The sequence below is a fragment of the Notolepis coatsorum genome, assembly GCF_963971535.1.
Source record: "Notolepis coatsorum genome assembly, chromosome: 13".
In the NCBI taxonomy this organism is placed as follows: domain Eukaryota; kingdom Metazoa; phylum Chordata; class Actinopteri; order Aulopiformes; family Paralepididae; genus Notolepis; species Notolepis coatsorum.
The window spans coordinates 43,423,934-43,448,556 of record NC_140177.1 but is presented as its reverse complement, the minus strand read 5'-3'; the positions used below and the strand labels follow the sequence as shown (position 1 = coordinate 43,448,556).

At 43.1% G+C, this 24,623-nt stretch overlaps 1 protein-coding gene across 3 annotated transcripts in view; it reads right to left on the bottom strand.

Moving 5' to 3' along the window:
* Positions 1 to 2,659: 2,659 nt before the first annotated feature.
* The window catches only part of slc35a3b (solute carrier family 35 member A3b), a 107,662-nt gene continuing 85,698 nt past the window's right edge, over positions 2,660 to 24,623 (bottom strand). For all 3 annotated transcript variants that reach the window (XM_084326919.1, XM_084326918.1, XM_084326920.1), the window contains 3 exons: positions 16,535 to 16,653; positions 15,635 to 15,768; positions 2,660 to 5,122 (listed from right to left, as the gene is read on the bottom strand). In XM_084326919.1, coding sequence (XP_084183045.1) covers positions 5,032 to 5,122; positions 15,635 to 15,768; positions 16,535 to 16,653 — 344 coding nt within the window. In that variant the 3' untranslated portion in view covers positions 2,660 to 5,031. The remainder of the gene's footprint in view (positions 5,123 to 15,634; positions 15,769 to 16,534; positions 16,654 to 24,623) is intronic.

The following is a 24,623-nucleotide window of genomic DNA, read 5'->3' as shown; positions in this document are numbered from 1 at the left end:
TTGTTGCGCTTGGAGACGGTCGCGCTCACCCTGGATGCGGTCTCTTTCGGTTGAAGCTGTCAGCGTGGCGATCAGGGCTTGCGCTAGTCTCTGGTCGGCCTCGCTTGGGGATGACGCTGATGAGGGTGATCTGGAGTTGACAGGACTTGGCGTTGACCTGTTCTCTTTACGCGCTCCGAGGTCCATCTCGGGTGCGCGCTCTTTATCCTCTTGCGCTCCGAGGTCCATCTCTGTGGCGCTGTCTTTATCCTCTGGCGCTCCGAGGTCCATCTCGGTGGCGCTGTGGTCTTTGGGCATAGTCACGTCATGTCCCGCTTGTCCCCCCCCGTGAGCTAAGTCAGTTTCGTTTAAACCCGCTTGGGTCTCTACTAGTGGGGCCGACAAGTTGATAGGGTTGGGCATGCTTAAACTATTCGTTTTATCCGTGCTTAACGTCTTTTTAGATAAGCTAGGAGGTCAAACGACAGCGTAGTCCTCCAATTGTGGAGGGGGCTGACGTTGGCGCCTAGGGCGCGCTAGTTTGGGAGAGCCGTTTGGAGAGTGTCCGCCGCTGGCCATATTACTATTAATATGATTTGTATTACTGATACCCTCCGGCTCGAAGGACCAATTGTAACTGAGGGGTTACAAAACCCTGACTGTATTAAAGATTGTGATAGATTAAACCACTACTACATATTATTATTATTATTACTTGCCAGACAGTACAGTTAATTATGGCAGACACTCAGAATAGACGGCACGGTGACAAGGAGATATCATTTACAGTATTTATTATTATGCAGAAGATACAACTGATAATTACTGGGTCGCTCTTTTATGGCGAATGATATTAGAAAGTCAGCGAGTAGCAAAGTCAGTGGGAATGAATAATTCCTAGGCTAGGTATACTAGACCAGACGCCGCCTGGCGTGGGATGGCAATATAGGGGGGCAAAACGAGGGTACAGCTGGAGACTGGTGATATCCTCCCAGAGTTGTAAGCTCCAGAGGAAGGAAGAATGTACGGATACTCAGGCTGTTCACTTGAAGAAAAGGGGGTTCTCATACGGATCCGGTCTTTATAATCCAAGTGCTCGGCAGCAAGGTAATAGCTGTAATCCAATGCCCGATAGCAATGATAATAGCCAGCCAGCTTCGTCCACGAAGCTAGCCCGATGTAGAATCCTCAGGGTAGTTAAATCCAAACGACGAGGGTATTAACGATGCTCTTCTCCACGGTACTACGTTTCCACAATCACTATAATCCAACCAATAATGGTTCTACAATATCGCCGCGGTAGGTTCCAATGCGCACATGTCCAATAGTTCTGCTACTAGGCCCACCTCGTGTGCTGGCACTAATTACTTTAAGTCCACACACACTTGCTAAGGTTCACGCTAGTTACTAAACGAACGAACTGCTTGTTAATGCTGCACACCGAACGAACTGCTGTAATACGATTCACACTAAATGACGACTCTTTACTTCACATTAAGTTAGGTCGAACTTGACTCTGCTATACGCTAGGTTCAACTACTGCTGTTGCATTACTCCGGACGAACTTCACGTTACTGCATTAGGTTGAACTTCACCGTTGTACTGACGAACCAACCAACCTTCACACACGAACTGCTACTGTTTGCGCCTTCCACAATATATAATATATATTGTGGAAGGCGCAAACAGTAGCAGTTCGGCTAAGTATATATTATACTTAGAGGGCTTTCTAGTGCGCAGCCGAAGCTCTTGTCTGGGATCAATGCGCTGGCCCCAGGCATGTCCCAACATGTCCAGACTCGTCTTTGAACTTGTCTCAGGGGCGCGATTCTAGGCGCCGCCGACGTCAAGGGCATTATCCAATGAGGAAAGCGAATAATGCTATGATTCAAACGGAGGCTTAAAGGGATATAGCTTATATATATAAATAATATACAAGTTATATAAAACAATAAAACGTAGATTCTCAATGTTAATCTGGCCCTTCAGAACAATAATAATAATAATAATAATAATAATAATAATAATAATCAACCTCCTGACACTATGTGAAAATACAGAGAGGTGGAACTTTGGTGTCTCTTCCATAACATTTTACTATGAAAGTCAAGGGAGAAATTGACTGCCCTCTTTTCTTGATCTTCCGATCATAACTGTTGCTTGTTTGTAAGCAACAGCTGTGATTGGAGGATCAAGAAAAGAGGGTGAGGTTTGAAATAGGTCAATTGAGTGGGATGATTGTTTTTGTTTGAAACATCAGGGCTTGGACCCATGTGTTCTGATGAAGAGTCCACATATGCCCAAAAATCCCCTTAGAATGTGCTAAGCGGGCCTGGTCTCTGCGTTGCTATAGAATCAAACAATTCTGAAAATAAAATATGGTTCACAGCCCCTAATTGTGTAATATTATGCAGATAATTAAGGCAAACCAGGCAAAAAACACAGGAAAATGTACACACACCTGTCATTTGCCTCAGTGTTTATGCCGACTTGAAATAGGAAGACGTGACACGAATGGAACTTGTCTAATATAGTTCAGCAAAGAAAAGTCACATTCCCATCCCAATACATTCTAGATCTCTCTCTCTCACACTTTGAAGAAAGAAAACAGACCAAAGCTTTTCCAGCTTTCAACTCGACAAAATATGCATCTCATAACTTAATTTATTCATTTGTCCTTTCATAAAAAATAAATCGTTTTTGCATTTAAATAACAGTAATTCGATGTGTACTTTTGATCTGGAAGCTGTAAAGACTGAGCAGAAGATCAAAGCCTCCACTTCCCTTGTCATCCCCCATAAAGAAAAAAAAAGAACCGGACATTCGGCAGAACAGAACCAACTTTCCCCCCCCCACACCCACTGTCTGTGCAGTAAACGTGTAGTTCCTCATCCCATCACCAGATGGGGTGGTGGTTTCCATTCTCAAGCTCCCGGGACGAGGGGCAATTACGCGGCCCCTCGTTCCCCTCAGAGCCTCCAGGTTGACCTGTTTCCCCTGTGCAGCAGGAACTCCATTCGCTCTGAAAGTCTTCATCAGTACCCTTTCCATATATATAAATATATATACAAAAACCTTAAACCAAATCCCAACATACACACATCTGAATATATAGAACATAAAAAAACGATATCCCAGGCATTGGCAGTGAGTTCATACTTTGATCCATGAATCCCTTTTAAGTCCAAGTCAGTTTCACCTTAAAGCTCCATTGGTTTTCTCTCTAGGCTCGCTCTCTCTCTTATTAAGTTAAATAAGCAGTACAATGTTAATTCACTCAATGCGTACTGTGAAATGCTAATGTCAGGAGTGTAGTTTTTTATCATTTGATTTGTTATAACTGTTTCAGTGCACCCTCTCTGAGCACAGCCAACTCTCTGTATGTTCAGCGGGGCCCACTGTTCAATATTCAACTAAATTGTAGCAATTTCATTACTTGTTTGTGGACCAGCTGGCGGATATCCTTTACAACGACTGACAACTGACAGACTGACTGATGGGCCAATCGGGTTAACCAGAGTAGGATATCTGAAATGGTTTGATTCTGCAATCTGTTGATATCCAGCGGGGGAATCGTTTTCAAAGGGCTTTAGTCATCATTTTCACCACATTTTGGGTAATTTTACACGAAGATGTCTTCTGTAAAAGAATGCAATGAGATACAAAAAAAATTGAAAAAAATGTCATTGTACTGAATCTTTAAGTTAAAACCTTTAAAGGATAATGCCAGTCTAATAATTTTTAGCCTTTGAAAAGACCAAAACCTACAATGCATTTCTCCTACTTACAAATATTGTCCAAAAAAGGGGTTAGAACAAGTCACAGAGCTGTACTGCTTCGTTTCGTCACAATTAATTCAGTATATCCCCAAAATTGATTCACCATTGCAGATGCTAGATAGATCACATGGCCCGGAAGACTGAAAATTATGTTGACTTGTGGCTTTGCAACCGGGCCCTGAAGTGATGACTCTCTTGCTCTAGGGCCATTGCTGTAACCTAGGTCTCTCCATGTTGCAACAAATGTTGTCACAAATTTCCCCAAGGGGATTAATAAAGGAATATCTTATCTTAACATATCATTCTGTCTGTAAACTCTATCCTTAATCAAAGACTTAAAAAAGATTTCTTGCGGTATGACATCTGGGGATGAACATTCAGGTAATTTATAGGCCATACCATATGACCGCCAGATCCAATAGAATTTCTAAAGATGGAAATATGTGTTTGCGAGCTGTATTTAACGATTTTAGCGTACAATGGGAATGCATGGCCCTCCTGGTTGAGAGCTCCTAAGGGTAGGAGAGAGTGGGAAGAGTATTGAGAGGAGAAGAAATGCATTGTAGGTTTTGGTCTTTTCATATGCTATATTGACAATAATAAACATAAAATTACACTGGCCTTATCCTTTAATTAAAGCAAACATTTTAGAATAATAAAATTCCTGTCTATACATTCTATAAAATAAGTCACATGCACAAGCTATGCAGCTTAAATAGTAGTTTAAATATTTTAACTGAATGTGTGCACTCTCTCTTACACACACACACACACACACACACACACACACACACACACACACACACACACACACACACACACACACACACACACACACACACACACACACACACACACACACACACACACACACACACACACACACACACACACACACACACACACACACACACACACACACACCATTGAGAATTTGTTGTAGTATGATACCCTGATTACCTTTGAGACATGTCATGTCATAAATATATATATATATATATGACCACCGGATTTTGTGCAACTCAGTGTCTGCATTGTCCCAGAACAGCAATGGCTCTCCAGTCCAGGTCAGGTTAGTCTTCCAAGTGTATCTCTATGGCTGTATGCCAGGAAGACATCTTCACACCTCTTCCTCTTTTCTCCTCTTCTTCATTTCTGCAAACCAAACTCTTGTCCACTCTCGTCCTTTATTCCACAGACTCTCTCCTTCATCTCCTCCTTCGTCATTCTCCAGGAGGTAGGTGCGTCTTGTACTCAGGGCGTCTCGTCTTGTCTATACCTTGGTGACGCCGGCAGGAGGTTTGGGCTCGTAACTGTAGAGACAGGTAGCAGCGATGACCAGCGCAGCACCGAGGATGAAGACACTGGGAGAGACAGAGGAAGAGAGAGGACGGAAGAGATGGAGGAATGACAACATGTTTTAAAGGCGAGACACGGCCAGTTGAAAAGATTTTGGCTGGATATAAATGGTAAATGGCTGCTTTTTTATATAGCGCTTTTATCCAAAGCGCTTTACAATTTGTTACTCACATTTTACCCATTCACTCACAGATTCACTCAACACATTCACACACAGACGGCGGAGGCGACCATGCAAGGTGCCAACCTGCTCATCTGGAGCAATTAGGGGTTAAGTGTCTTGCTCAAGGACACATCGACACGCTGCCTGGGAGGAGTGGGAATCGAACCGGGAACCTCCGGATTGCCAGACGACTGCTCTACCTCCTGAGCCATTTGAGATCTTAATCATATTTTGTCTCTATGACTACTGCAGTTTTGTAGGAAAATGCAAAGCAATCATCAAAAGCAACTGCAAATATCACATTTTCACATTTCAAAGTATGGTAAACCAAGCCATTGAACAAATTCTAATGACCATTTTCTCAATATGATATATTCCCTTTATGCAAAACACTTTTTTCTCCACCTTACTTTGTAGATACTGCCACCAAACTGACATGGTGCTATGTACTGGTCAAAATTACTGAGTGGCTAGCTAGGTAGCTAACTATTTTAACAAACATTCTGTCAGATTATATTAATTAATTTCCCATCATAGAAGACACTAGTGTTTACTGCTCAGTTGCTGAGAAAATAGTGAACATAGCAATGATTTTTCAAACCAGAAGCACAAGATATCATGACACAAGATATCATGCTGTTTTACGATTTGTAACAAACAGCTCATCCCTCCCCACACTGTGTATGGTACTATGAATAGTCAGGTCAGTCATTGTTGGGCAGACAGTTTTGTTTATATACAAAGCCATCCTGGGGCAGCTACCAACTTACATAAGCACTTTACTCATTCAACCAAGCAGTGGACATTACAATCTGAGATCACAAAATCATATCCCCATGTTCCCACTGTCAGAACTGAATTTGGGAAACATGCGTGAAGCTATGCTGCTCCATTCTCCTGGAACCTATTTGATGTGGAATAATTTGACCATATTATTCACGGAGATGGATAACAGAGTCTTTGATTAAGGATAGAGTTTACAGACAGAATGACATGTTGCAACATGGAGAGACCTAGGTTACAGCAATGGCCCTATAGCCTAGATATCTAAAGAATGGTGAGCTAACAAAGTATTTATACAGGAGAGTAGACAAAAAGAAATGGACTATGAGAACGCTGTGTGTGCATATGTGTGTACAAGTTGAAGGCTATGTGTAGAGAGAGATAGAGCGTGAGAGGGAGGTAGTGTGTGTAGATATGTCTGGGAGTGAAGGCTGTGTATGTAATCAATGTGATTTGCCTGGTTAAATAAAGGATACTTTATTGTTGTTCAGGATGTTGTGTCTCATGGTATTGAAGGCTGCACTCGGGCCAAGGAGGATGAGGATGTTAAGGGCTTTGGTGTCAGCAGAGGTGAGGAGGTTTTTAGAGTACTTAGAGGAGTGCAGTTCTGGTAAGTCAAGAGGGATGGGGAGAAGAGGGTCTGGAATAGGGTTTGCTGGGTCAGACGCAGGGGACATAGAAGTATTAATAGTGGTGATTTTGTCTGCAATAGATTTAAGGAATGAGTTGCATTGTTCAGGTGTAAAGGTGGAGAGGATGTCTGTACAGGGTTTGAGGAGGAGGTTGTTCATGGTGGAGAAGAGGGCATGGGGGTTATGGCTGTTATGGCTTATGTCATTGATAATGGTGGAAAAATAAGTAGACTTGGCAACAGTGAGGGAATCTTTGCAAGCGGAGAGGTGGAGTTTGTAGGCTTCTTGGTGGACAGTGAGTGATGTTTTCTAGGTGAGTAGTTCCAGTTGGTGGCCAGTCCGTTTCATTGTGCGGAGCTCAGGTGAGGTGAGGGCTGGTTCCAGCATTGGAGAGCAGATATAAGAGTAGGAGGGGATCGATAGATTTTGTGTTTTCGGAAGGTTATTTGGACTGGACGAGATTATGATCCGACAGGAAATGGAGATAAATGGATGTTTAGTACCGCTAAATTGACAGAGAAGATCAGGTCTTGAGTGACGTGACATGAGTGACGTGCTGGGTGAGGTTGAAGTTGTCAAGTAAAGTGATGAATTCAGATGCAAATTTACAGGTGGGCAAATCAGATTGAATGTGTTAGGAAGTGACTTTATTAAATCCTGTGGTCACATTCTTTACACTGTTTTCAGGCCCCCAAATGACAGTTAAAATCAATGGTCCATGATGCGGCGGCAGGATGAGCACAGCAGAGCTGCTCGGACCAATCACCATGTGTGTATTGACTTTAGTCCCCATCAGGATCGACATAAACATGAATATGCATCTATAGTAATATGACTCTCTTTGTCTGTGCTAGTTATAAGGAAACTGCCATCTTCTTGCTCTCTCTCTCTTGCCTCACTGTCATAATCACAGCAAGAGCGTTCTTCACTCCTCATTCCCCCCTCACATTCACCACACGCCCTCCTCACTCTTCATCCTCCCTTCCATCCACCACGGAAGCCTCACGCCCATATATGGTCAGCACCCCTTCACCCCCTGTCACTCAACTCAGCTGCACCTCATCCCCTGATTCGCACGCTGCCAGGCACCTCACTCCTCACAGCTGTATCCCATCCATCCATTGATGAAGACCCTACTTCTACCGGACGACGCTGACCAGAAGTCGTCGTGGTGTTAGTATCATTACCTAGGTACGACGCCTCAGTCCGAAGACCTGATAGACATCCTGTGTGATTATTCCCTGTTCTAACTTTCCTTCTCTTGTGCCCAGGACCTCCGTGCCAGCGTGCCCCTGTCTGGACCCCCTGGAGCGTACCAAGGAGTTCCTGCTCACTCTCTCGACACAGACCTGTGTCTTCCGTCCGCAGGAGCACTGGAGTGCACCTGCTCCCATTACCCCAAGAACATTCCCAATTCATATCTGTTGTACATTTCTGGATGTAACTCTTGCCTACTTGGGAATATTATTAAACATCCTGAAACGCTCCATTTTCTCTTCTCCTGTGTTCAGCGATTGGGCTCTGCTTAAAACCCATTCTCACACTCACTCTCTTGTCCTGTCTTCTCTGGCTTAGCTGGTCCTGTTCCCTTTCTCCCCAACCCCCTCCTTTCTCCCTCCTCCTCTCCTCTCTTTCTATCCTCTTTCACCCCCCCTCTCCTCTCTTTATCCAATCTTGTAACATTGTACCACACTGTATGCTACTAACTGGATCGATCCATGCTGTAATAAACGATCGTACTGAACTTATAGAATTGTCTCCATTATATTTCTGATATGAATCTTTCTTATCAATAATTAATAGTCCTTGCCTCTCTGGACCACAAAGTGAATTCCATCAGATTTACATTGTTAGTTTGTTACAGAATGTTAAAGTCTCAGAGCAGCAGTAAACATGAGGAGAGAGATGAGGCTATTGTGAGGAGTTCAGACAGGAGAGATCAGTTAGGTTTGGGTGGCTGGTAGATGAGGATGACAGTCATTGAACGAGTTCTGTGATCCTGAAATTCCGGTTGAATTTATTACAGCAGGAGAGCCTTTGTGACAAGAAGGAAGAAAAAGAAGGTAAAAAAGGTTGTTGGAGGAAATGTGAGAAAATCATCAGGTTGTTGCCAGGTTTCTGTGAACAGGATAAAATCAAGTTAGTCGTCCAGGACTAGTTTGTGTAGGATGGCTGGCGTTGTTATTTAATGATGGGGTGTTGAGGAGGGCCGATCTGGTTGAATGAGAGGGCGGTGAAATGTGGGCACGCTGGAGAGGTCTGAGGTCATCCAGGTTGACAGTGTGAGGGGGTGCGGTGGAAGGGGGGCGGTGGGAACATCTGGTTTGGATGTTGGGGTTAGTGGAGGAATGTAAACAGCAGGTGTGTTTGGGGCTGTGATGAGTATATGAGCAGAACAAGTGATAATAATAATAATGGATTGGATTTATATAGCGCTCTTCAGGACACCCCAGTGACCCCAGAGCGCTTACAGAGTCCATTATTCGTTCATACACAGTCATACCGGTGGTGGTAAGCTACAATTGCAGCCAGAGCTGCCCTGAGGCAGACTCACGGAAGCATGGCGAATAATCATCGCCTACGGCCTCTCCGACCACCACCAACATTCATTCACATGCATACACATTCATACGAGGCAAGTAGGTTAAGTGTCTTGCCCAAGGACACAACGGCAGTGGGATGGACCTGGGCTTGAGTGATGAGTGATAACCAGTTTATTTAAACAGAAGAATTAACTCTTTATTTAATCCACTGAGAATTCTTTTTTTCTAACATGCAAATTTGCTATTTTCTTTAAGAAATATCAGCTCATGGGTGCGGCTGGGTGGCGTAGCGGAGATTGCGCTCGTCACCAATGCAAGAGAATCCGGTATCAAATCCCAGTCTCAGCATTGCTTTCGGCTTGGGCCGGCCGTCGTACTGGCTCATTTAGCAGAGTCAGCGGTGGAAGTCGATGGGTGGGGATTGGACGTTGTGGACAGCGACCCCTACAGGTCGGTTGGGAGACGCCTGCACAGCAGAGACAGGAAATGGCGGGGGTAGTGTGAGCCTCCCATGCGTTACACCTCGCCAATGAGAGTCCGTGCTGGCAGGCGAAAAGATGTGACAGGCTGCCTCCTCGTGTGCCGGAGGGAACACGTGATGCAAGGCTTCTATCCTCTATACAAACGACCAGTGGGGGGCATAGTCGAGCAACGTTCAAGACAGGGGAGGGGAGAATTGGATACACATGAAATTGGGATGGGAGAAAAATAGAAAATAAGGAGAAAAAGTGGATAAAAAAAAGAAGAAATATCAGCTCATTTGAGATAGGATGAAAGACATCTTTTAAAAATGTTTTAGTCTAATTCCATAGCCGTCTACTGTAAGTGGGTACAGAGCGTGAAACCTAACAATCAGAATAGTCTGGTTCTCTCGTTGTGATAAACTATATACTAACTAAGATAAATTGTGAAATTAAACTATTCCCCTGGATTTGTCTGGGGACCCCCTGGATGCACTTGAGGACCCCTGGGGGTCCAAGGACCCCATGTTGAGAACCTCCCCAGACCTAGAGACAGGATATTGTGCAAATTTTTCTTTGCCATATGTTAGCTGCAACAAGGGACTTTTTAATAAATGTATTTATTACATTTTAAAAATGTAAACTCATCATAGAAAATTTACAGAACAGTTTACAAAATAACCCACAATAGCCCCCCCACCTATTCCTATTCAACTGGGGTACCTCACCTTGAAACCTTTTTACCACTCTCTGTTCTACTGCTTGTTGTTCTATATACTGTATCGCAGGCCTAAACCTTGTCCCTTTCATGTATTAAACAAGACTGAGCCTAAAAGACCCGCTAGCGCCCCCTAGAGGTAGCTCTACGGACGCCGTTTGAAAGGGACAATAGTCAATATTGGCTCATTTAAAAGTTTGCTCTGATTTTCATGGGGATATTGAACAATAGCAAACAGAGAGAACGTCTCTCAGCCTGACAGGCGCGTGGGCAGCAATCTGCCCTCTGGCAATGTTAATCATTTCATTTAGACAGTAATGTCTGTATAAGCAAAGGTATGTGGATAATTCTGATGCAATTATGCATTTCATCTTAACTAGTTTATCTGTAACTGATGGGTACTGACACGGACGTTGTAAACAAAAGGCTGGCTGCTGCAAGAGCAGTAAACACCAGATGGTTAGCCGTGATGCTGTGACAGTGTTGTGACAGTGTTGTGACATCAGTGCTGGACATGCGTGGGCTGGAATTCTAGAATGATTGGAAACGCAGAGTGTCCAAATAAAGTCTTGTGTTTCTCTCCATGAATGGACTTTGGTAGTAGAACTTGGTTACTAGGGTAAACTAAGTGTGAACAACATGATTTATTTTAAGTCTCCTCTATAAGTAAAAGCCACGTTGGATTCTATTTCCGCAAATCTAGATGCAAGCGCAAAAAATGCAGGCCAGAGATGCAAGCGTGTTCCATGACACAACACGGCACAGGGTTGGTTATTAGCAGGTGGGAGTTGGGGCTGACTTCAATTATGGCCAGCTCCTCTCATCCCCTTTAACCCTTTCACTACCACACTACCAAGGGGTTAACCCTTTCACTGCGAAAATACATAAGGTTAACCATTACACTGCCACACGACAGACGGTCTGTAGTGTGGTAGTGAAAGGGTTAAACTTCTGTAGTGTGGTAGTGAAAGGGTTAAGAACGATATGCATCTGGCATACTGTATATACACACACACTCATTGTCTGTATTTCCATATACCATATAACCGTATAATGTAATGTGGTGCGTTTCATGTGGACAGCGCACATGGAAACACACACACGCCATATGCCGCGGAGCAACGCACACACACACCAAACATTCCCTCCTGTCAGTTTTCTTAGGATGTCCGAATGTCCGAATGCGCACAATCATTTCATTCCGTTTTCGTGGTTATAGCAGAATGACGTTCATTCAGCAAGACGTTCATTCATCACATCACATACACATTTATTACTCACATTGTCACGATGCATTCGCTTCGCTCTGCACTTCTCCTAGGTTGACGTATTGGCCAAGCAGAGGCACACATGTCCGCCAGGTTAAATGGGAGGGGTTGGCGCAAGGCCAGGATCACGTGATCGATATTATTGTATTGTACTGTTTACTTGGTTGTCTTTAATCAAAACAGTTGGAAAGTATGTGTGATATAGTGGAGGATATATATTTTGTGTGTAGGAATTGGTTTAATGTGTTAATAATAATAATAATAATAATAATAATAATAATAATAATAATAATAATAATAATAATAATAATAATAATAATAATAATATGTACATCCTGTTTAAAGCCTAGAGGGAGGGGCTATTGGATAGAAGAGAGCTGCTTTGGCCCAGGGAGGTCAGTCTTGAATGGACTGAGTTACAGTGAAGGTAACCGGAATCCCTTTGAAAAACGTGTTGGTATTGCTTGTAGTAGAAGTAGTAGTGGATATTGTGTATTTAGACATTGTGTAGTGTTAAGTAGTAAGTATATTGTGTTTTGTTTAATCTATATCACCTCTGCACTTTTGGGAGGCGGGAAATAAAAACCACCAACGAGATCCTTCCGACTACGCCTGTTTATGGGAGATTCAAAGGAGTTCGAGAGAGGACCCCGTCACACAAAGGTAGCAGTAAAATGCAACAATAACAATATACAATGTACAAGTGATTAAACTGGAATATATATAAATGAGTACTACTGAGTAATAATGCTAATCTGATGTATGTACAATGTTACAGTATTATTATGTACTGTGATACAGGTATAAGTACACTATGGTAGTAAGCCATACTTACCTTGTATAAGTAGTAAGAGTGGGTAAGGGATATATATATATACATATATATATATAGTATATACAGGTATGTAAACAGGAATATATGCAGGTATATTAAAACAGGCGTGGACAAATATATACATTCAGTAAATATGAATATATGAATAAACATCCAGTATACATTTTTTTTGGTCCACTTTTTCTCCTTATTTTCTATTTTTCTCCCATCCCAATTTCGCTGTTTCCAATTCTCCCCTCCCCTGTCTTGAACATTGCTCGCATATGCCCCCCACAGGTTGGTCGTAGGGAGGATAGAAGCTTTGCATCACATGTCCCCTCCGGTACACGAGGAGGCAGTCTGTCACATCTTTTCACCTGCCAGCGCGGACTCTCATTGGCGAGGTGTAACGTGTGGGAGGCTCACACTACCCCCGCTATTTCCTGTCTCTGCTGTGCAGGCGTCCCCTAACCGACCTGTAGGAGTCGCTGTCCACAACGTCCAGATTACCACCCATCGACTTCCACCCGCTGACTCTGCCAATTGAGCCAGTATGACGGCCGGCCCAAGCCGGAGGCAACGCCGACAGCCGGATTTGAACCCGGTGTCTCTTGCGTTGGTGACGAGCGCAATGTCCGCTGCACCACCCAGCCGCCACATACAGTATTATTGTACATCATACAGAGTTATATGGGTAGACTATAGTTTGAGGTAGGTTTTATATGATTAGTGTGTAGAAGACAGTGAAGGCAGTAGATTCATATAGTATGGGGATTGTAGACTCCTGTTTCTAAATGTGAGGAACATCCTTTTAGAATAATAGAGACGCCTCTATTTAGATCTAGCCGTATTGATTCCGTTCCTCTAGCCGTGTTTTTTTGTGTCTGTATTTAATATGTATAACTTGTTTGGCTACATCTCCAAACCCTGCCGTTGCCGTCTTATTCAACTGGAATTCACAGAACAGTCACAGATGACCGTCATCCTCATCTACCAGCCACCCAAACCGAACTCATCTTTCCTGTCTGAACTCCTCACAGTAGCCTCATCTCTCTCCTCGTGTTTACTGCTGCTCTGAACTCCTCACAGTAGCCTCATCTCTCTCCTCGTGTTTGACTGTTTTACTGCTGCTCTGCGACTTTAACCTTCACTCTGAGTCGCCCACCTGTAAGTTTGCATCTGAATTCATCACTTTGCTTGACTTCAACCTCACCCAGCACGTCACTTTCCTCACTCATGTCAAAGACCCGATCTTCTCTGTCAATTTACCGGTACTCAACATCCATTCATCTCCATTTCCTCTGTCGGATCATAATCTCATCCAGTTCACTGTTCCATCCCCAACCCCACGTCCACATCTCCTCAGAGAAATAGCCTTCAGAACGTTTCCGAAACACAACATCTATAGATCCCCTCCAACTCTCAGATCTGCTCTCTGCCTTGAACCAGCCCTCACCTCACCTGATGGTTTCATTCAAAACCTCTGCACCCTGGTTCACACCTGAGCTCCGCACAATGAATCACTGGCCACCAACTGGAACGACTCGCCAAGAAAACATCACTCACTGTCCACCAAGAAGCCTACAAACTCCACCTCTTTCCTCACTGTTGCCAAGTCTGCCTATTCTTCCACCATTATCAATGACTCCATCCTTAACCCCTATGCCCTCTTCTCCCCCGTGCACAGCCTCCTCAAGCCCCGTACCGATGCCCTCTCCACCTGAACAGCCTCCTCAAGCCCCGTACCGATGCCCTCTCCACCTGAACAGCCTCCTCAAGCCCTGTACCGATGCCCTCTCCACCTGAACAGCCTCCTCAAGCCCTGTACCGATGCCCTCTCCACCTGAACAGCCTCCTCAAGCCCCATACCGATGCCCTCTCCACCTGAACAGCCTCCTCAAGCCCTGTACCGATGCCCTCTCCACCTGAACAGCCTCCTCAAGCCGATGCCCTCTCCACCTGAACAGCCTCCTCAAGCCCCGTACCGATGCCCTCTCCACCTGAACAGCCTCCTCAAGCCCCGTACCGATGCCCTCTCCACCTGAACAGCCTCCTCAAGCCCTGTACCGATGCCCTCTCCACTTGAACAGCCTCCTCAAGCCCCGTACCGATGCCCTCTCCACCTGAACAGCCTCCTCAAGCCCCGTACCGATGCCCTCTCCACCTGAACAGCCTCCTCAAGCCCCGTACCGATGCCCTCTCCACCTCTACATCTAAACAACAATGCAACTTTTTAACAGACAAAACCACCACTATTAATAAATCACTGTCCCCTGCGTCTTACCCAGCAGCCTCTATTCCGGCCCCTCTTCTCCTGGCACCACACTTCCTCCCAGTCCTAAAAGACCTCCACTGGCTTCCTGTCTCCCACCGGATCAACTACAAAATCCTGGTCTTCACCTACAAAGCCCTTCACCAACCCCCCCCCCCCTTTCTCACTGACCTCCTCTCCCCCTACAAACCCTCTTGGTCCCTCAGTTCCACCTCAGCTTCCATTCTCCCTACCCCCAAGTCCAACCTTTGCATTTTTGGAGACAGAGCTCTTCTCCAGGGCAGCTCCCAGGCTCTGGAACTCTCTCCCCCAAGACATTAGAGACTCAGCGAGTCCCTCGCAGTTTTCCAATCGTACCTCAAGACCCATCTCTTATCTACTGCCTTCTCTTAGCCCCCCCCTCATCCCCCCCCCCCCCCCCCCCCCCCCCCCCCCTCATAATTATTTTTTTAATAAAAGTACATAATTAACAAAGTGATTAGAGGACATGTTCCATGTTGAAGGTATCTTCTTAATTTCTTAAGAGCTGTGTATTTTCTATGGGCCGTCTATGGGAAAATGCCTTTCTGCGCCAGAGGGGATTAGGCTGCATTCTAGGGTTTGGCCAGCAGGGAGGATCAGCGTGCTGGCTGAAACCACTGCATGGGGACTAGTTTAAGTCTGCTGATGAGCAGTAGCTCGAAACGTCACTGGTGGATGTGTAAATAAATGGAATATAAGGGAGCTACAGTGTGCAGACATTTTTCTATGTTTCATTGCAGTCATCCACTGGTCCAGCACCTGGCTTGAAGGTGACTGGTAACGCATGACCACCATAATACTGTTTGCAGTGTTTAATTGAGCAATTCATTGTTTGTACTTACCTAGTAGGCTGAAAGTCATTCAACAGGAAGTAAGAGATGAGTGTGGATGTGATGATTGACACAGACGCAGCAAATCCTTTAAGTATATTGTCAGCATACTTAATGACTGTTGCTACAATCAACCCACCAAGAGCCTAAAAACATGCAACACAAAGAAAGGTCAGTGATTTTATTGTGGTTAACATGTACAAATGCAAGCATACAAAAGCCCCTGCATGCCTGCACACACACACACACACACACACACACACACACACACACACACACACACACACACACACACACACACACACACACACACACACACACACACACACACACACACACACACACACACACACACACACACACACACACACACACACACACACATCACACTAATCTAATATATAATCAAAAAATGCTAAATGCTAAAATGCTAAATGCTAAAAATGCTAAATGCTAAAATGCTAAATTATAAATGATAAATTAGCTGCCTTACTGAGTCCTGTGGTCAAAGTTGTGGCTGTACAGGCAGTACATGAAAAGCGATATCTTGGAACTAGCCATCTGGCTATCCTCAAAGCGTAGTAATATGCTGGCCTCAAAATACAAGATAGTTCCACGATATGGTGTCAGTCTGAGAGAAGAATCGAGCATCGGAAATAGAAGAAGAGTGTTGTATTCTGTCACGGATGGTTGTGGTGTGGCTTAAAACCATTTTCTTACCAGTCCCCGTGTGCTGCCTGCCTCATGCTGCTCGGAACGCAGCCAGAACTCGGGACGGTCAGCTAATGGCCTCATTTACTCTACTGGCAAGTATTTCTGAACTATCCCTTTAAATAAAAGGTATGGAAACTCGAGTATGAAGTATATACAGTACTCAAAGAAGTAACAGAGGAACGGAATAATGAACTGTACCTGTAAGACCACGACGACGCACGTGATTTTGCTGTAGCCTTGAAACATTCCAAACTCCCTCACTTTCTCTCCGTCATTCACCAACATCCCAATAAGTCCGAACACAAAGCAAAGCAAACCTGAGAAAGAGAGGAATATCATTATTGGGCCTCATTCAACAATACTCTATTATTATTTTTCTTATATTCTTGCTTACCTGTCTGTTAACACATTGATTACCGGCGATGCGGTGCGCCTTACCGCCGTTGAATGCCAGCACCCACTTCAATGATAGCGTTGTGAACGCATAATCTCTGTCTTAAATTATGGCTATGTGTCTAATCTGCTCGTCGTTTATCAATGGCTTGTTTGCAGTCAACATTGTCGAGACAGATTGTTTTTTTTTAATCGGTTAATTTCCGTTTTATAGCATTTTGAAAAGCCCTCGTTTTTCAGGAAAATATAAAGATTCCGTGATAAACGGCATTTACTGGAATATTCTGGCATACACAAAAAAAGTTATTTTTCGGCCTATTTATGAATCGTTTTCAAATAAATGCTAGATTATCGATAGTATATGTGTACTTATGCACGCTAGAGAAGCGATCTGAAAAATATATTCTCATTTCCTGATCAGCGAGCACACACTCACAGCCACACACACACATATGGCACACGCTGATATATAGGTGAAAATAGCTCTGATTATCCCAAGACTGGTAAAATAGATTCCTTACCTCAGATCAGATGTTATCCAAAAAGATTGTTCCAATTCCTGATCGCCATTCCAAATATCGATCGTGTTTATTGATTCAGCGTTGGGTACTGTAAATATATATTCCACGTGTTTTCCGGGCCGGCAATCAACTTGGGTCTCTTCAGATGCCTCGTCGGAAAAGTAACATGAGGAGGCTGCCCCCCCCCCCCCCCCCCCAGTCAGTCTAAACGAATGGGGTGCAGTTACACAGGGAGAGACGATAGGGGGCGGTATTTTCCCAATTGAGCTCAGAGAGAGTCTGCAACACTAGCGTGAGGCTCGATTGATGAAATATGAATTCGACAAAAAAAATATGACAAACAAATGCTATATAGCGTTGGTGGCACTCAACTGGCAGCATGAACTAACAACAAAACACGTCCCTGGCACTCAAAGTGTTAAGAGAACAATAAGAAAAGCCACCACCACATTCATCAAGCCGTTCTTAACACTTTGAGCGCCACTCACGGCTTTATTCGGGTTTACGACCCGACCGCTGAATGCCACGTCACGGCTATTCTCGGGTATTTTTTAATTTTTTATTTTTTTAGCGATCTGAAATCATATTGCATCACGCGAGCCTACCGTTGGAGATCCAGGGGCCGCCGGCGATCAGATGTGAAAAAAGCGCCCCTATCGTCTCCCAGATGGTAAATCACCCTTTTGGAATGGACTCAATGAAAGTGAATGGGAGAACGGATTTCTGACTCCACATTTTACTTCTCACTGATGCAGCCGGGGTCTACCAGAGTTCATTCTGGAGCAGTAGCGTTGCGTGGGTAAAATAACAGGGGATGCCAAAAAAAATTATTAAAAGAAAATGTATTAAATATTTTTATTCATTTTTTTTTTTTAAGTCAAGCAGTCACCATGTACACTACAGTATGGCTTGGCGGCCAGTCAAACTTTCTTTTTATTTATTTAACAGATTGCAGAATGGGTACAATACAGTACGGCTCAATACACACAATTTTATAAGGGGATGCAGACCAGAGAAAGACGTTTGTCTTGTTTACATCAGGGTCATTAATACTGCTGGAGCATTGGTTCATTTTTGATCCGATTTTTCCTTGCACGATTTTGCGCGCCGCGTCGGAGCAAATTCGAGACACAAATTCGGTTGCAAAAAGGTGTCCCACGGTCTCCTCTATGGCCGTGAATATTTTCACACGGATCGGAATCACGGCACACCCGTGGGACACTTTTCCGTTTCTGCGAGTTTATTCCACGCTTTCGGCTTTCCTTTTCTAAGCATTTCGGGGGCTACATGTGAATGAGTAAAAGTTGCGGGACGCCCAGATGTTCCCACGATAGAAAGCTCGCATGGAGCCCATAATAGGCTCACTTAATACAGCGTTTTTAAAATCATGCAACATTTTCAGGGTCGCGAGCCGACCTTTTCCCCTCGTTTTCGATGATGGAAGTGATTTAGGAAAAGCTTCGGCACGCCGAGAGGTACCCGTGGATTTAATCTTGCGAGGATCGGGGCAATATTCGGCCCGTGCATGGGAGCAGTCACGGGTTAATAAAAATTTCAAATGTGCAGAGGGGAGGCCAGACTACTTAGTCTGCTGACAGGCCCGTTTTAAGGTGTGGGCAGGGCTTTAGTCAGCTCGAATCTGATTGGCTAGTATTGGTTTTGGAGTCCACATACATGGGGAGGCTGGAGAAAGACACCTCCCCCTGCCTCCTCTCCAGTCTCCTCTGCTGCAGTGAGTCTGACAGTGTGTTAGAGAGAGTGAGAAGGAGAAGAGGGAGACATTTAAAAAAAAAAATAAAAAAATTATAACACAGATGAAAAATAATGATTTTTTATTATTATTGTAAACTATATATAATTTTTAATTTTTTTTTCGTATTTCATATTAATTCATATTTTTATAGGGAGGCCTGGCTTCCGTTGGCTTCCATGAGGATTCGCCACTGTTCTGGAGCCTCTGAGCCACGGCGAATATGGGTTATACTGTACACACGATGGATCAATACATTTCACTGATTCTTGAGAGTCGGGACAAAACATGTCCTACATAGAAAAGTCTAATTTATATCAAAAATAAAGAAATTCATAATGATTGACATACTCACAAAGTTACATCTAAAGGTATTGTGTATACTGATGTTATGTTTTAGCACATATATTTGTTTTTTGGGGGATATTTGTTTAAATGTATAATCTGTGGTTAGAAGCTCCCATGTTAATTTTCTTGTCCTCAGCAAGGGTCACATTATTGACCAGCCAAAAAAAGCTTGAAAAACCTCTCCACTTGTGAAAACATACATATCAAATCAAGGATAAGGGTTATAAATGTATAAAACAATGCATGCCATGAAACTCAAATAATATTTTCCATAGAAATCTGCCTATCAAAGTTGTGTCCTCAGTTTATGTCAACTCCGTCAGACTTTTTCATAAACCTAATTAAATCAGGCAATAGCATGGCCAGCTCTATCCCTGAGGACCCCTTTTCCTTTCCCTGTCTGTGGTGAATGCAACACTACCACACATGGTCTGGTAAATTTGATATTTTAGACAAACAATGTCAATATTCCTATGGTCACAGCTGGAACATGTCAACACCATCTCTCCGTTATTATACTTTTAAAAAACAATAGTGGATTGAATTCAAGTGTTTCAGTGAGATTAAGACAGCTAGCAACTGCCAAAAAACTAGCTAGCTGCAGTGCACAATACAGGCTTGGAGGGAAAATGTCTGCCTTTTTGTCAACTCCGTCAGACATCAACTCTATCAGATTTAGTGTCTGACGGAGTTGACGTGTAAGCTGACGGAGTTGACAAATCCATCAATAACCTCATAATATGCTATTATTATACTATTTTTGAACATGGTAAAGGATTTAAATGTTATTTCAGAGTTGTATCTGCACAGAAGTGTGCATATAATAGCATGCATTACAATACACTTCTGACTTTTAGAGCATGGGCAGGCTGTGGTCTGCTTATTGAATAATTGTCTTACTTTCCCAGCACATATGTTAATACATAAATATAAATATATCACTTGTCTACGTGGTTGATTGATTGATGTAAAATTTCATAACCCAGTAGGGATACAAGACAGAAGAAAACAGTTATTCTTGTTCTTATACTGTTTACTTAGATCATCAGAGCAAAGGTGAACGGTGGTAAACTGTGGATATTTCATCTTAATATCTTTATAATAATTCTTAATATAGGACTGGTCTATGTGTGTCTACTGTAGATTGCTACATCATCCTTTATCTGACTCTTTCCATCCATAGTGTAATACATTATGGTATGGAGTGATCAACAGGATAATATTTTGCTAGTCAGTTGTCTCAATCTTATCAGTTGTCACAAGTGTAGAGTTCAAGAAAAATCAGGTTCAGATAAAAATCAGATCAGGATATTCTAGATAACAATGCCAGACAGTGCAGGGAGTCTCTCAGACAGGAAAAGCAACGAAGTAAAATGCGAAAAAGGCATTCAAGAGAAATAAAAACTATGAAACAGAATATTACAAATGTAACAAAGCAACGAAACAACCTGATAAAAACAATAATGCGCAGAAAAAAATGCAACAAATACATCACCACTGGACTCTCCAGGCACGGAAACAAAGAAGATGCTATCAGGAAGCAAAGTAAGGAATCCGAAAATCCAAAAGGCCCTTCTATTCCACAACATCCCCAGAAGAGGGCTGAAGACAAACAAACAAACTCCTGGCCCACGGCGCCAAAAACCAGCACTGAGTGTGTCATCAGGCACGATTCTTAAAAAGTATCGTCTTCTTCAACAAATGAAAGAGTTTGGGTTAACCTACAAGTTAATGAGAGAAAAGGAGCAGCCTCAGAAAAAGCCAACATTAATACAGGGTATAACACAGACTGTTCAGGATTTCTTCCTGAACTCTGCACGTGTGACAACGGATAAGACTGACACAATCACCAGGAACAAGATCAAGCGGCGGATAATGATCCTGCTAGACTCCATGCTCAACCTCCACACTGAATTCCAGATTAAGAACCCCACTGTAAAGCTGAGATATTCTTCATTCTGTGCTCTGAGGCCCTTCTATGTCACAGCACCAAAAGCATCTGATCGGAAGACATGTCTGTGTCAAATACATGAAAATACATGCTTAATGCTCGAGGTCCTTAAAATGTCTGGTGTTGTGAAGTCAAACAAACTGGATGACAGTTTTCAATTAGTTTGTTGCTCTCCAGCAAGTGAGGCCTGCCTTCTTCGCGCCTGCTCACGATGTCTAAACAAAGGTACAGTTACAACCCAAGAGCAAGACAAAATCGATGTTCAATGGAGGCAGTGGGAGAGAGTTCAAGAAGACACACGCAATGGAATCGACATCAACACTAAGCTCGTCGAACACCGAGGCAGCCTTTCAGAGCGAAACCAGTCAAAAGAATACAGCAACACAATTGAGTCCTGTGATGAGAGTACAGCAATCGTCCATGTTGACTTTTCAGAATCCTGGAAATTCAAATATAAAGCTGAAGTTCAGGCCTGCCATTTCGGACAGAATCTGCCACATATAACACTCCATACCAGAATGTATTACACTAAGGGTGGAAAGGCAGGGTTTTGCACACTGTCAGAGTCAAAGAGACAGGATGCTGCGGCAATCTGGACACAAATGGATCCAGTCCTAAAAGATATCAAGACAAAATATCCACAGGTTGCCACCGTGCACTTTTGGTCTGATGGTCCAAGCAAACAAGAACAAGAAGAACTTTTTTCTTCTGGGGTTTGAACGGACAACGTGGAACTTCTTCCCCACTTCTCATGGTAAGGGCGCACCAGACGGCATTGGCGGAACAGTAAAAAGAACAGCTGACAACCTGGTCCTGAGAGGAAATGTGACGGATGGACACATATTCTTCAAAAAGGTCTCAAACAGTCTGAATGGTGTTCAGCTGTATCACATTGTGGAAGAAGACATGCAAAGATACGACACACTTCTCATGAATCCTCTCAAACCGGTTCCCTCAACAAGACAAATACACCAGATCATCGCACATAAGGACAGGATCTACAACAGACAACTATCCTGCTTTTTCAGCGAGATGTTGGATTGCCAGTGCTTCTGCCCAGCTACCTCCTATTACCATGGCAACCCAGGAGAACAGCAGAGTGATACACGGAGGGCAAGGAAGAAGAGACCTCTGGCCATGTTGTGGGAGGAGATGGAAAATGAGATGGAAGAGGGTATGGAGATGGAAGATGTAATGGAGGAGTTGGACGAAGAACCTTTGAAAGGTCCTGAGGGTACGGTGACAGTAACGACTGTTAGCAGCCTTAGTAATGGAGACTGGTTAGCAGTAGTATGATGACCACTGGTGGCTAGCCAAGACCATCGATGTGGATAATGAGCAACAAGATGTGAAAGTGGAATTTCTGCATCCCCATGGTCCAACAGAAAAGGTTCAGCCCAAATGTGGCAAGAAGGATGTCTGTTTCTGCCCAGTTCAAGACATCATAGTGAAACTAATCAGAAATGCAGAAGGAAAGGAAGAGGAGAAGTGGGTGAGAAAGTGGAGATCAGGAAGTGGTGTAGAGGAGGTAGATGAAAACAGGGACGAGAAGAAGGGGTCCTGTTCTCCATTACTGTTTTTGTTGTTGGAAATGGTGCATTTTGTAATAGTTGGAAACAGTGTATGTAAAGTTTGTTGTTTATTACAATTGAGTTAACAAAATGTTCAGTATAAGACAAGGAGTTATTAGTTCTTATTATTGTCACTTCCATCTGTTTAAAAAATTTAGCAGAGATGCAAATCCAATTTTGTCAACTCCGTCAGTTTCTCGTCAACACCGTCAGATCATTGTCAACACAGTCAGATGTTTATTTTTGTTAACACTTTAATCGCCGGAGACGCCGAAACTCGTCTTTCCCCGCCATGCTCATTCTGCCGAAGACGCCGTAACACGTCTTTGATATCAATATTTCAAAGATCTGTGATCGAAATCATATTTCTCCACCGGGGACCTGAGATATACTGCTGAGCTCCACTCAAGTCTCTAACGGTTCAAGAGCGCCATCTGGTGGCCGATCGGGGGATCGCCCAGGGGAGAAACAGGATGTAGAAGCAGGATGTAGAAGCTGGTGCTCATTTCAATTCGGTCCGATCACTCGCTATAGGTCCCGGGACTCGAGCTCGACACAATACATAGCGATCCGTTGCCAATAACTCGATAAACAACATGATTTGGACGTATATACTATTATACAACCTGGAAATGGATCGGGTATTTCTCCATCCCATAATAGAAAAAAATTCTGTTCCACGCTCATCTGCCAACGGCGCGAGGACGCTACGGTGAGTTTCAGCGTTATTTTCTAATGTCCTCTATACTAACTGCTCTAATGATCATATCACCCACACTAGATGAATGATATAACGTTGCCCACGGAATTATAAACGACCCCCCGCCCATCCGGTCAACATCAGATCATACGTAGTAACTTCTAGAACTACGTGCAGTTGACATTTTTTATCTGGCACCGATCGCTATCAAACTGCATTTGATCATCAATATAATGCATTTAGGGCTATAAATCAAGTTCTGGAGAAAGCTGCAGAAAACGATAAAAACATACTTATACTTTAGACCGTATTTTTGTATGAATATGTGAATGAAAAAGTATAACGTTGCTACACCCTGAACAATAGATATAGGACATTGAATGGGCCATAATAATGTCAATTTAGCAATACAATTTAAAAAGTTATAGCCCTGCAAAGAAGGGGAACTTCTCCATAGACAAATAGAGCTGGCTAGGGATGGTAAATTATGAATTTAACCATGGCGATCAAAGTGTTAATCTTGGGGAAAATACAAATTCCTTCTTCAGTTTATGTTGTTTAAGTAATAAAGTAGCATTAGATCTTCATCCTCTTGTATCTTATTTACTTAATGATCTTTTTTTTATCATATCAAAATGAAAAACAAAGTTTGAAAATGCTAATATTTCTAACTCTGGGTTTTCAGAATAGTGTGAAATTACACCTGAGGTTTATATATTATATTTTATTGCATACCAGAGTAACTAAACACTATTACAACATACTTCAGAACTTTAGATTCTTGTTGGACTGGAATAATTAGAATTATATACTTTTTTGTGTGTCTGACGGAGTTAACACAAATCAAGTTTCAAAGGGAAACATGTGAATTTGTTGAAAATGTTTTTCTATGCACCTTTACATGGTTAAATAGCTCAGACCTTTCTCTACATGAATATATAACTCTAATCAATATAGTGTGTATTCTCAAAATATAATATTTAAAAAGTGATTTGTCCCGACTCTCAAGAATCAGTGATTTATCGATTTTTTCGAATGGCGATCGGAAATTGG